This window comes from Galeopterus variegatus, unplaced genomic scaffold, assembly GCF_000696425.1.
Source record: "Galeopterus variegatus unplaced genomic scaffold, G_variegatus-3.0.2 Scaffold307, whole genome shotgun sequence".
Lineage (NCBI taxonomy): Eukaryota > Metazoa > Chordata > Mammalia > Dermoptera > Cynocephalidae > Galeopterus > Galeopterus variegatus.
Genome location: NW_007726418.1, coordinates 40901 through 53958, shown reverse-complemented (window position 1 = coordinate 53958; position 13058 = coordinate 40901). Strand labels below are relative to the sequence as shown.

The window sequence follows — 13058 nt, the reverse complement described above, 5'->3', positions numbered from 1 at the left end:
AAGGAAAAAAAAAAAAAAAAAAAAAAAAAAAAAAAAAAAAAAAAGCAGAGTGGTTCTACTGAAGATGTGACCAGTAACATGACCAGTAACATGACCATTAACATCCAGCTCAGGGTGGAGGGCTAGACCCATGTGTTCATATAGGGTCAGGCTTCACCCTGGGATCTGGGAGTTCCCAAAGTAAAACACTTGGCAGAGGGGAAAAAGTCCTTTCTGCATATCTTTTAAAGGAAAATGGAAACACCAAAAATATAGTTGAAAACAAATTTAATTTTAAATACATATTTACAAATGGCAAATTTCCTCAAAATCACCTCTATTTCTTATTTTCTTAAGCCTCAACCCTTCCCTTTCTTCTCCACTGAGAAAAACCACAGCTCACAAACTTCCCCTTCCATGTTACATACCTGACATTGCCCTCTCTTCCACCTTTGCCACACTGCTGATCCTGTCATCCTGTTAAGAGGAAGTTTGGGGAATGGGAAGAGAAAGAGGTAGACACCAGAGGTAAAGGTCCTCCAGCAGTGGGGCTTTACTGCAAGGGAGAAAAGTTGTTCAAGCTCATGACTGATGTATGACTGTAGAAGGAAAGAAAATTCTTCGAGATGATTTCCTGTTTCTCATGTCTTTAGGGAATAAAAGACAGCCTGCAAGATAATTATGGTAATTAAGGATACAGCACTCATCTTGAAATTAAGATGGCAGTTGTAGGTAGATGGAACTAGTCAATAAGGAAAACATTACTTTGGCTCTGTTACCTTGCCATAAACCTCATCATTGTGAATTCCAATCATCCAGAAATGCTTCTAGCTAGTTTTTCAATCATCTGCACCACAGCTATGAAAGTCATGTTCTCTTTGCAGTAAATTTTGACTCTGTTCTTAACATGTTGATTTAGGTAGCAGAGTGCAATTAGCAAGTTCAGAACTGCAGTCAACGTGCAGGGTAAAATACCTATCAGTGGGATATGACTGCCTAACCCAATATCTAGATACACACACACATTCACTAACACACAAACTCATTAGCTTTCTGAGGCTGAAGTAATAGTAGTAAGATCTCCAGTGGTACACAGGTAGAAGATATCAATGAGGCCACTGTATGTGATATTCTGTGATGAGATGCACTTTCATCTACAGAAGCATCTAGTATGATTTAAGGAGAGGGGGTGGTGATTGTGCATACTTTAAGGATTATTAAATTTGAGAGGTGAGGTTTAAAAAATTATTTAACAATTAATATGTACAAACTATTATCTATATGATAAAAGAAAAAGATACATTTCTGACCCCACAGAGCCTACAGTAAGTTGGTATGAAAGTTTACAGAAACACATTAAGTTGAGAAAAATTTACAAAGCAATTTAACAACTGTTGCACACTGTAGTACCAGATAATTCAAAGCACTGAGGTCAAAGCAATAGAAGTTTAAGAGAAATGAAGAAGCAGTTGAAGAAGAAAATCTTTCAGAGATGAGATGAATCTTCAATATTGTGAGAAAAACAGATTAGCAAACAGGAAGAAAAGGTTTTACGGGTAGGGAACACAAGACATAAGCTATAGATTAAATTTAAAAAGTAGATGGGAACAGCTATAGCCAAGAGGCAGGAAAGAATGAATCAGAGTCTTGTAGAACAACTTCATGTAAATGGTGAAAGGGAAGAACAATAGCATATAAAAGATATTATCTCTGGGGCCGACCCCATGGCGCACTCGGCGCTGGGAGCACAGCAACGCTCCTGCTGCGGGTTCGGATCCTATATAGGAATGGCCAGTGCGCTCACTGGCTGAGCGCGGTGTGGGCGACACCACACCAAGGGTTGTGATCCCCTTACCGGTCACGAAAAAGACCAAAAAAAAAAAAAAAAAGATATTATCTCTGTCCTTTACAAGCACACGATATGATTGTTGGATACATAACTAAGAAATGAGATACATTTTCAAATAATTAAAATTAAAAAATAAAGGAAAAAGGAAAGCTACAAGTAAGTAAAATGTGTGGTCCTTACTTTCCAACAGTGGAGAAGGATTGCACTAAATTACTCCCACTCTCCTACCTTAGTGACCCAATGGAAAGCAGTTGGGGAATGGACCACTTTGATAAGCAGTTCCAAGAGGAAACCAGGGTGAGCACCCTTCTTACAAAGAAAGCTTAACTCAGAGTTCCTTGCTCTCTGTCTCAGAGAACAATACCTCAAGAAACTGATCGAGCCAGACCTGAGGGCTTCTCTCCAGCATGAATTCGCTGGTGGTGATTAAAAGTGGAACGCTGACTAAAGGCTTTACCACACTCAATACATTCATAAGGTTTCTCACCAGTGTGAACTCTCTGGTGCACTATAAGCTGTGAGCTGTCACTAAAGGCTTTCCCACAATCATTGCATTTATAGGGTTTTTCCCCAGTATGGGTTCTCTGATGTACCATAAGGCTGGAGCTATAACTGAAGACCTTTCCACACTCATTACATTCATAGGGTTTCTCACCAGTGTGAATTCTCTGATGTATAATGAGGTGTGAGTTTTGATTGAAGGATTTTCCACACTCATTGCATTTATAGGGCTTTTCACCTGTGTGAAGTCTCTGATGCCGAATAAGACATTTACTCAGACTGAATGCCTTACCACACTCACTACATTTAAACGGTTTTTCTCCAGTATGAATTCGCTCATGGTCAACAAGCTGAGAGATCTGATTGAAGGCTTTCCCACATTCAGTACATTTGTATGGCTTTTCCCCAGTGTGGAGGGTCTGATGTCGTATGAGACATTTACTCCGACTGAAGGCCTTGCCACATTCATTACACTCATATGGCTTCTCTCCAGTGTGGATTCGCTGATGGTCAATAAGATTTCTATTGGAACAGAAAGCTTTCCCACACTCATCACACTTGTAAGGTTTCTTACCAGTGTGAAGAACCTGATGTCGGACAAGACTTTTATTCCGAATAAATGCCTCTCCACACTCACTGCATTCATAAGGTTTCTCCCCAGTATGGGTTCTTTGGTGATCAATGAGTTGGCAACTCTGAGTAAAGGCTTTCCCACATTCATTACATTTATAAGGTTTCTCCCCATTATGGAGTCTCTGGTGTTGAATGAGATGGGAGCTGTGTCGATAGGTCTTTCCACACTCATTGCATTCATAGGGTTTTTCTCCTGTGTGGGTTCTGAGATGAACAATTAGCTGAGAGGTCTGCCTGAAGGTCTTACCACACTCATTACACTCATAGGGTTTCTCTCCCGTGTGGATTCTCTGGTGGCCAATGAGGTGTGAACTCCGATTGAAAGATTTGCCACATTCATCACATTGATAGAATTTCTGTCCCTTTAGAACTACTTCATGTTCAGCAGGACCAAAGGACAGATTTGTGTTTTCCTCTACTTCCTTATATTCCTCACGTCTGTCCTTTGTGGATTTTCTCTTATCCTTGACTGTTATTACAAAGAAATCACTTTCCAGTCTGCTCTCTTCTTCATCTGAGGAAGAAGAGATCCCTTCTAGTTTCTCTAAAGTGTCTTCACAGACATCTCCAGCCTCTGGTTTCCCTGATGTTGTATCAGATGATTCAGATCCTTTAGAAATTTCCTGCTTTGGAGTCAACTCTGAGCTCTCCGTCCTGTTCTCATCCACTGCCAGAGAAAGAACAGAACAATTTTCATTTATTTTTTTGTCCTGTTGGGGAAATGGAGTCCTCAAGAGCAGATGTATAATAAGAAAAGTCACATAATGGTTAAGGAATGAGATGACACAATAAGAACAAGAATGAAATGGGAAATAGGTCAATTTTTTCTTCCAAGACCAAAAAACAAGGAGGGGGATATTGGTAGTGGAGAAGGATGGAAAAAGAGGTACCAGGACAGACAGATGTTGAGCCAGCATAGCACAAGTCAGGAGGGCAGTGGGAGGTCAAGAGACCAGATTGTAAAGCATGATGTGATCTTACAGAAGTCACTTAGATGCTATGTCTCCTTTTAAAAACAATTTACTCTAAGACCCTTTCTAACCATGATGTTGTATGGTTCCATGGTTCTCAGAACAGATGTTGGGAGAGAGAAGGCGAGCAAATACCTCAAGTTAAATAAAAGAAACTGGGAGGGCAAAGATGGGAGTGAGTTGACAAGAGATTTATATTATGAAGGTATGATATGGAAAGTGTACAAACAGGAGAGATCTTGTATGATAGGACAGTGACAATATTTGGAGAAGGGTTCAGAAATGGGTTCGGAAATGCCGGGGGACAGTGTTGAAGGGCACAGCAGAGCTCTAAAAGTTCGGATACGTCTGGACTCCAGAGCACTGGACCGGTACGAGTCAGTTCTGTATTCCCATAAAAATTAAGAGAGGCATCAATAATTTGAAATATAAATTAAAATATGTCTTTGGGATTTTGATTTTCTAAAATAATAAGGTATCTGAACAGTTGAATATTTGCCTTGAATTCTGGAATGTTTGAATACAAAATATGGGAGAAGACAGAGTAATAATGGTCCTATATAAAGACCTAATTGTTGGTTCCTTTGAATCATGTCTTAATCAGGGCCATGGCCTTCACACTGTTTAGCATATGGAAAGTTAAACATGTCTGAGTCAATGACTTCTAAGCCCTCCCTCTCCAGAGTGGGCTACTGTTTGTTCTAAACTCGTCAATCACAGAACCAGTCCTGCCAATAGCCCCTTCCAGGAAACTGCCCTGTCCCAGTCTTTGTAGACAGAGGAATGTAGGCAACACTTCTTTGTACCATATGATCCTGAAAATCCCATGATGGACCACAGTCGACTGGGCCAGTGTCAGGTACTAGACTCCAGTGTACCTTATCTGTATGGTAATCAGATAAGGTGGCCTGGCCTCAAGTTCTGACCAAAAATAGATGATATTTAATGGCTGTACCAATCAAAATCTTCCTCTAACTAAATTCTAAACTGGAAATAGGCAAAATTAAGGCACTTAGGAGGAGGAATTAAGCTGAAATGATGCATGGAGAGAAGCCAAGCTATTAGGAGCCACAGCAAGAAAATGAGTATGAGGGAACAGACAGTAGAATTAAGATTGAGCAATGATGGGGACAAAAGATTCAGAGTGAAGAAAATGGGTACCAGAAGGAGGACAACAGAGAGAAAACTGACATGCAGGGAGCAGCTGTGTTACAGTCACACTGCAACACAGGTGTAAAAATTCATTTGCTTTTGCTGCTGAGGCTCCTGGGCTGCCTTGGGTCAGGGCCCAGCCTCCACAAGGCCCTGCTTCCCACAGTCTAGTTTAGCTGATCAGCTGGTTGTGGGTTCCCTTTCCTTTGAGCTTTACAACACACGGAGCTCCTCGCTTACAATAAGTTAAGTGACTCTCTATTCCTTACAACTAAAAAAGCCCTAACTAAACCACCCTACATCAATCAATAACGAAGTAAAGACAATGTGGATAATTGTTAAAGTGGAGCGATAGGTACAGAGAGGCTCACTATACTATTCTCTACTTATTCTATGTTTTAAAAATCTCACAATTAAAAGTTTAAACAGACAAAGAATATAGTAAAGAAAATGTAGAGAATGCAGACTCTAAGTCAGTGGGGAAGAGGATCATTACCCAATAAGGCCACGCTGTGGTAATTTTCTGGCATCATGTTCCGGGATAGGCCTCTCTGACTGAGTGCCGGACCCTTCCACTTCCTCTGAGTATAGCCCACAGACAGGTCCTCATATGCCACAGTCTCCTGGAATGACAAACTTCTATTGCTCAGGAACGTTCCCTGCCTGAAGGGAAGAGTCATCGGGGGTACAGATGACACGGGGTATGGGATCTTGGTCTGCAAATGGGAGGAACACAGCATCTGGGATGACACATGGAAAAGGACAAGTCCAGGGCAACATAGAGTCCACTAACTAGGAGTAGGGACCCAGCTCCAGGGGAAGCCAGTAGGCAGAAGAGCCCCAGGAGCAGTCTCAGATGGGACAGAGCCCTGGAGGTGAGCTCTGGCCATTCTTGGGCCACAGCCATGGGATCTTGGGAGAAACAGAAAGAACCAAGCTCACCTGGGGCCTGTCCATCCGAAGCACAGTTGCTGCTGCTTGGTCTCCTGAGCTCCCCACTTGGGGATGGGTAGGAACTGGGGAAGCAAGCTGAGCTGAGGAAGGAAAGAAAACTATGAGTGGGACAAGCCCTGCCTTCGGCGCCCATAGATCTATGTTCCCAATGAGTGGATTCAAGAGAGCCCAGGCAGCTCCACACACACTGACTCTTATCCGTCTTCTATAAAGGCATTATCTCTAGTGTGCTGTGAATCTTCCTGGGAGAACACAGTAGAAGGTCCCTGGTTAAACTGAGGACTGGGTATTCCTTCCAGCCCCCATTCTCTCCAACCTCTCTGAAAGAAGCCATACATCTGCCCACATTCTCTCACCCATAGCTTCCCGAGCACTAGCCAAGCCTGACTTGACCCTCATGCCCTCTCATTATGGACGCTCCTTGAAGCTCAGGCTCTGGTGCTTCCTCTCTGTCAGTGATCTCACTGGCTCTCACCGCTTTAACACTGCTCTCACAGCCTCACTTCTCTCCTAGGCCCCATCCCACACTTCCGGTTGCCTACTGACATTTCACTTGGATGTCCCACAACACTCAAGTTCAGTGCCTAACATGCACGTTCTTACCACCTTCCTTTTTTGATTTTCCAAGTCCTGTCAATGATTCTATCATCAGCCAAAACTCTCTAATTTCCCTTCCTCTCATTTCAAATCCAAGTCCATAGATTCTTTTTTTTTTTTTTTTTTTAAAGGATGACCGGTAAGGGGATCTCAACCCTTGGCTTGGTGTTGTCAGCACCACGCTCAGCCAGTGAGCAAACCGGCCATCCCTATGTAGGATCCGAACCCGGGGCCTTGGTGTTATCAGCACCGCACTCTACCGAGTGAGCCACGGGCCGGCCTCAAGTCCATAGATTCTTCCCTCACAATGTTTCTCTCACTTGTTTCCTTTTCCATTCTACTCACCCCAGTTTAGGCAGTAACTGTCTGACATCTATTCTACTGCATTGCCTTTCCACTGAGGCCCCCTCCAGTGGAATTATGGAATTATTCAACCCATAATGTTCATCTGTGCCAGAGTTATCCTCCTGAAATACTATTTCTAACAAATCATCCTCTGATCCCCAAAAGCTTCCTGGCGTCAACCTCAAGGTCCTGTATGAGAAAGGCTCAGGTTCCCACATAAGACTTTCCTGACCCCACCTCAATGAGGGCCCAAGAAACCCCCAACTTAGAGTGTTTGCTTATATCCTCTTCTAGTGGCACACGTACTACTTTTCTCTCACTTTCAAATTCCTCGCCCATTTTTCACTGTCCAATCCAGTGCCACCTCCTCCATGAAACAGTGATAGTGTACTATATATCTCTGGTCTCCGACAGTGCTTTTTCTATGACAGGTACTTGGCAAAAACTTGCAAAATACATAAATGATGCAGAATAAGCAAAAGGAACAGACAAGGTCACTGGGGAAAGAGGACAGATGCAGGCCAGCAAGGAATTCCAATGGGGTGGGAGATAGGCAGATAAATAAAAAGAGCCTCCAGAGGAGAGAGGGAGGCATGAGCTGGGGAGATGAGTACCAAAGTGCCCATTAGGGAGTTGCTGTGCCCCTGGGTCATGTGGAGTCTCCAGGTGGGCTCCAGCGGCTGAGCCCCCACGGAGGGGTGAGGTAGGAGGATATTCCTTTGTTGCACCCAGAGCTGTTGTCTCCTCCAAATGTATTTCTTGTTCCTGCGCTGGGGCTGAAACCTAGAGACAAGGAAATACAATTGGGTTCAAAAGAGCGTCCTCAAAGGTACTGAACCCAAAATGTCTAAGATGACCCCTCCAGAAAAAATGCCAGGGAAAAGAAGTGCCAGTGTCCTTCTAACCCCACCAGTACAACCTGCTGGGTAAAAAAAAGTCACAGCAGAATCTAAATCTTGCACTCCTACTTGCTATCTCTCTGTTGACCCTCTTGGTAGGAGCTTGAGAACAAGATTCTGTAACCACTTCCATTCTGTGTCAGGTTTTCAAACATAAATTTGCTTATGAAGAATCATCCAGAAAAGGGAGCCGGGAGAGCAATTCAGTACATTCTCTACGGCCTTAGCCTACAGAAGGGAGCATCCCTTCTGTAGGTACAAAGGAAATAATAATAAGTGTATGTGCTTGTATGTGCACAAATAATGCTACTGAAGCGGACAGCTGGAGCGGTACTTCAGAATAGTGGCTGACAAACCTTAAGTGAGCTTTCCCAATTTCTCTCAGCAAAAGTGTGTCCTCTTCAGAGAAGCCTTCACTGACCACACTGATAAACAGGGATAGTCACTCTCTGTCATAATTACCTGATTATGTATTCTGTATAGCATGTATTGATCTTTAAATTATCTTATATGTCTTTATTGTCTATTTTCTCCCCACTGGAATTTATTATTTTTTGAGGGTTAGAACTGTATCTGTCTTGATCACTAGCTCCTAGAACGATGCTTGGTCCAACGTTGCTGTTTAATTAATATTCTTGACTGACTTCCTCTTGATATTTTGTCTATAGTTTTTAGGGTTATCTGTAAACTCAGTTTTTAATATCTATATCTTTCCCCAATAATTTACATAAGAGAGTTAAATAAGATCAGACAACACTAACCTTTAGAGACCTTGAGAATACCTCAGAGCAGGGACATTTTATTTCTAATCCTTACTTGTTGTCATCAAACCACCTCCTCACACTCTCATGGTTATTATTTTTACCAGCATTTGGAGGAGAAAACCTAAAACGTTATCTAAATAAAGCACATTTATAAGCTCACTTGCTCTGGCAGGTACATAGCACAGCACGATGTAAAAATAACTTCTCCTTCAATTAACCACTCTAGATTTGCCCTATTGGGTTACATCTGCTGAGATGTGAGGGAACCATCTCCTTTAATATATATCTCATCTGTGTAGTGTAGGACCAGGAGGCTCCTGGGTCTGTGATTCCCAGGCTCTCCACTGAATGGTTCTTACAAATGGGAGTTATGGCGTGGCAGCTGTGGGTATTGGCAAAAGAGAACTTAACTGCCCTTGATAACGCAACTTTGTAATTCACTGACAATTAAATCCTGTTACAGTTCCTGTTTATTATCTAGGATTTAGACTTATAGGTTTCAATTCTTCTTTTTTTTTTTAGACCGGCCGCACCGCGCTCAGCCAGTGAGCGCTGTGAGTGCACCGGCCATCCCTATATAGGATCCGAACGGGCGGCGGGAGCGCAGCAGCGCTCCCAGCGCCGCACTCTCGTGAGTGCGCCACGGGCTCGGCCCAAGGTTTCAATTCTTTAAAGGCATAAATACCTCATTCCAATTCTCGTTCTAAAATGGCATTCCATAGCAAGACACTAGAGAAAAGCTATAGTGGCTTAGAACCTAGGGAGCTGGAAAATCCTGGTCCCCACACTTGGTAGTAATCAGCGATAACCACAGTTCACCTCAATCTTGTGGACAAGAGAATGGTTATCAGATATGTCATCTGGGATGAGTTAATTAACCTCTGTGACTACTTCACTTGTCAAATGGAGGTAATGATTACTATATTGCCTATTTCGTAAGCCTGGTAGGAGCTGAAATAAGATATGGGATACAGGGCTGGCTGGATAGCTCACTTGGTTAGAGAGTGGTGCTGATAATACCAAAGTCAAGGGTTTAGATCCCCATACTAGCCTGTCACCAAAAATAAGTAAGAATACCAACTTCAAACAAAGTTGATCTGAGGCCAGATAAATTAAGGTAAAACAAACCACTTCATAATTTTGTCAGCTCATTTAAAAAAAAACCAAAACCCACAAGGTTACTGTGCCACCCACAGAAATACCAAACATCCTTCTGGCTAAAAAGAATAACTGGTACTTCTTTCACCAGTTACAACTATCTAGCTCACCTTCCCTGTAGATGAGATTTATTGAGATACTCAGAATTGCCCCCACTTTCTGACAGCATACAAGCTACAGTGGATACCTGCTTCCTTAGAAAAAAAAAAAAAAAAAAAAAAAAAAAAAAGATACAGGATACAAAAGCATTTTGTAAAGTGCACAATTCTGCAGCCCAGTAGGGATTGCCCTACCACCCTTTCCCAGCCTCAATGTACACACAATGAAGTGGCTTACTCCTGATAAACAGAATGACTCTGATTTGCCCTGATCTTCTTTAAACTCCTCCTGGCAAACCGCCATGGAAAAGCTTGTTTATTCATTTAGCCCTTCTATAAACATTTTTTGAACCCCTGCTAGGAAAGACAGTCCGGCCCTAATGTCTTCATGTCAAAATACTTAACAATGACAGTAGTGGCAGAGTAAGAAATGGAGTCCAAAGACCCCACTCTTATGCTGGAGCCATGAGTGTTCAGCTATCTTGCCTGTCAATTGTCATTCTCTTGGGTTTTGACTTGACAGTCACCTGTTTCTGAGGCTCCCCGGATAGAAAACTGAGAGTTTTAATGGAGGGAACATTCACTTCTGCTTATGCAAAATCAGACAAGAAACAGAAATTTTCGTTTACTCTCCTCACTAAATAGCACTCTAAACATGTCTTCAGCCACTTGTCATTGCCAAGGTTGGTCTAGCTGCTCTCTAGGTCCCTGTGATGGAAATGATGGTTGACTACGGATTTGATAATGCCAAATGTGCATTGCCCGGTACTCCTGGAAAAATGTCTAGCCCCAAGACTCTGATCACCTAGAACTGATTCTCAAGTCATAAATATGTGATCATTTTTTCTTAATGCACTGAATAAAATGATATGCTGGGTATTTGGGAAGTTTTATGTACTGTTTTCCCTGGTGAAGTGCAAAGGGGTAAAGTAGAAGGGACTCTAGTCCACCCTGCTCAGGTTACAGGGAAGCAATCTGAGACTCATTAGGAGGAACTAACGTATCAATGGTGTAACGGTCTTTTGATGCATCAACTTGGCACAAATCACACACTAATCTAGGTGTTGCTGTGAAGTATTTTGTAAATGTGATTAAAGTCCATAATCAGTTTACTTTAATTAAGGGAGATTATCCTAGATAATGGATAGATGAATGAGCCCAACTCAGTTGGTTCAAGGCCTTAAAAGCAAAGCTGAAGGTTCCATGAAGAAGAAATTGGTCTGTGCACTGCAGCTTGTGCCAGAGTACCAGCCTGCTCTTCCTTATGGTCTGCCCTATGGATTTCAATTTTGCCTAGCCAGCCCCACATCTCATAAGCTACTTTCTACCAATAAATTTCTTTATACACACACACACATCTCCTACTGGTTCTGCTTCTGTGACTGAACTCTGACTGATACACATGGTCACAGAGCTAGTTAGCTCTGTTGTCCTAGAAGCCAGATTTTCCAATGTATCATACTGCTGACGCTTTCCAGCTTTTTCTCTAGTTTGAGTTACCTTGGCTTTAAATTTGTGAGAACCCCAGGAAATAAGGAAAATCAAAAATTAGAATTAATGGGCCGGCCCGGTGGCGCACTGGATAGTGCGCCGCTTGGGAAGCACAGCGGCGCTCCCGTCCGAGGGTTCGGATCCCACGTACAGACCGGCTCCCGCTCACTGGCTGAGCGAGGCGCGGGAGCAACGCCGAGGCTTGCGATCCCGTCGCCGGTCCCCGGTCCGGTACGGGGGCAACACTGAGGGTTGCGATCCGTTGCCGGACACGGAAAAAGACAAAAAAGACAAAAAAGACAAAAAAGACAAAAAAGACAAAAAAGACAAAAAAGACAAAAAAGACAAAAAAGACAAAAAAGACAAAAAAGACAAAAAAGACAAAAAAGACAAAAAAGACAAAAAAGACAAAAAAGACAAAAAAGACAAAAAAGACAAAAAAGACAAAAAAGACAAAAAAAAAAAAAAATTAGAATTAAAGATGCAAAAAAATCCCAGTTGGCTGTGGAAAGCTAGCCAAAACTCCAAATGATTATGAGGTCCAGAAATGTCACCTCTCATAAGGTACCTAAGAGGCAGGAAGAGAAAGAATTGACTCTGAGAAGTCCAAGGAGGTGAGTACTAAGAATTTCTAAAATGAGGGTCCATGCTATCAGCATATCCAAAGGCCCACCTCTTCTCCACTTCCTATTCTAACCAGCGTACAGATCTCCTGCTTGCCAAGAGTGCTGTGTGGATCTCCAGGCTAAAGCTAGGCTCACAACACAGTATTTCACAGTGTGATTCACAGATCTTAGCTGGGATTCGCATTTTTGTTTATGGCTTGGAGCACAGAACTGTTTCCCCTCTATCCATGGAAAAGGTTCAGGAATCCTAAGAACAAACCAGTCTAGAGCCTGGAAAATGGAAAATGTCTATTCCCAGACCAACCCAAGCACTACAGAATGATTATGGATGCCATTCTAGACTCAATTGCTCACCTCTCCTGGTCCACTGAGATGTCTCTGGAAATCCTCCACCACAGCCACAGCCTCGTCGCCACTCTCAGGGTGATGCAGCTGAACCCAGGTCTGGAGCTCCGCAGGCAGGATGCTCAGGAACTGCTCCAGCACCAGCAGCTCCAGGATCTGCTCCTTGGTGTGTACCTCTGGCATCAGCCACCAGCGGCAGAGCTCTCTAAGCCGGCTCAGTGCCTCTTGTGGTCCAGACATCTCGTGGTAACATAATTGCCTGAAGTGCAGCCGGAAGATTTCACAGACAGGAGGGTGGTTCTTTTGGAGACTGTAGCCTTGTCCCCAGGTCTGGCTCCCCTGCTCCTGCTTCACAGTCAGGCGCCCCTCCTGCTTCTGGAAAACAGCACTCCTGGGGATGAGGCCTAAAGATCCCCTGACTGTGGTGGTCATTGTGACCTCAAAGAGAAGCTTGTCTCAGCTGCAGTTGGTCCAATTAAAATGATGGTCTGTAGTTCAGATCTCAGGAGCTATTTTTCAGGGTTGGGGAAGGAGCTGATGGAAGTGTCACCTACAGAAACATCAAGAGAGGAGTCAGAGTCCCCAGAGTGTTCAGCCCTAGGCTGATAACAGATTCTCCAAAGTTAAAAAGCAAAGCTCCAGAAAAACAGAGCACAACCAGCACAGTCTCTCAAAGCATCTAAGTGACTTCACTTC

General features: G+C 43.1%; 1 protein-coding gene across 1 annotated transcript; it reads right to left on the bottom strand.

Moving 5' to 3' along the window:
- Nucleotides 1-1835: 1835 nt before the first annotated feature.
- On the bottom strand, nt 1836-12794 carry ZKSCAN7 (zinc finger with KRAB and SCAN domains 7). The gene is made up of 5 exons (XM_008567269.1): nt 12372-12794; nt 7596-7764; nt 6028-6119; nt 5582-5708; nt 1836-3629 (listed from the first exon to the last, which is right to left on the bottom strand). The coding sequence occupies exons 1-5, from the start codon at nt 12792-12794 to the stop codon at nt 2194-2196; spliced, it is 2247 nt and encodes a 748-aa protein (XP_008565491.1). The 3' UTR covers nt 1836-2193.
- Between the last annotated feature and the right edge of the window lie 264 nt (nt 12795-13058).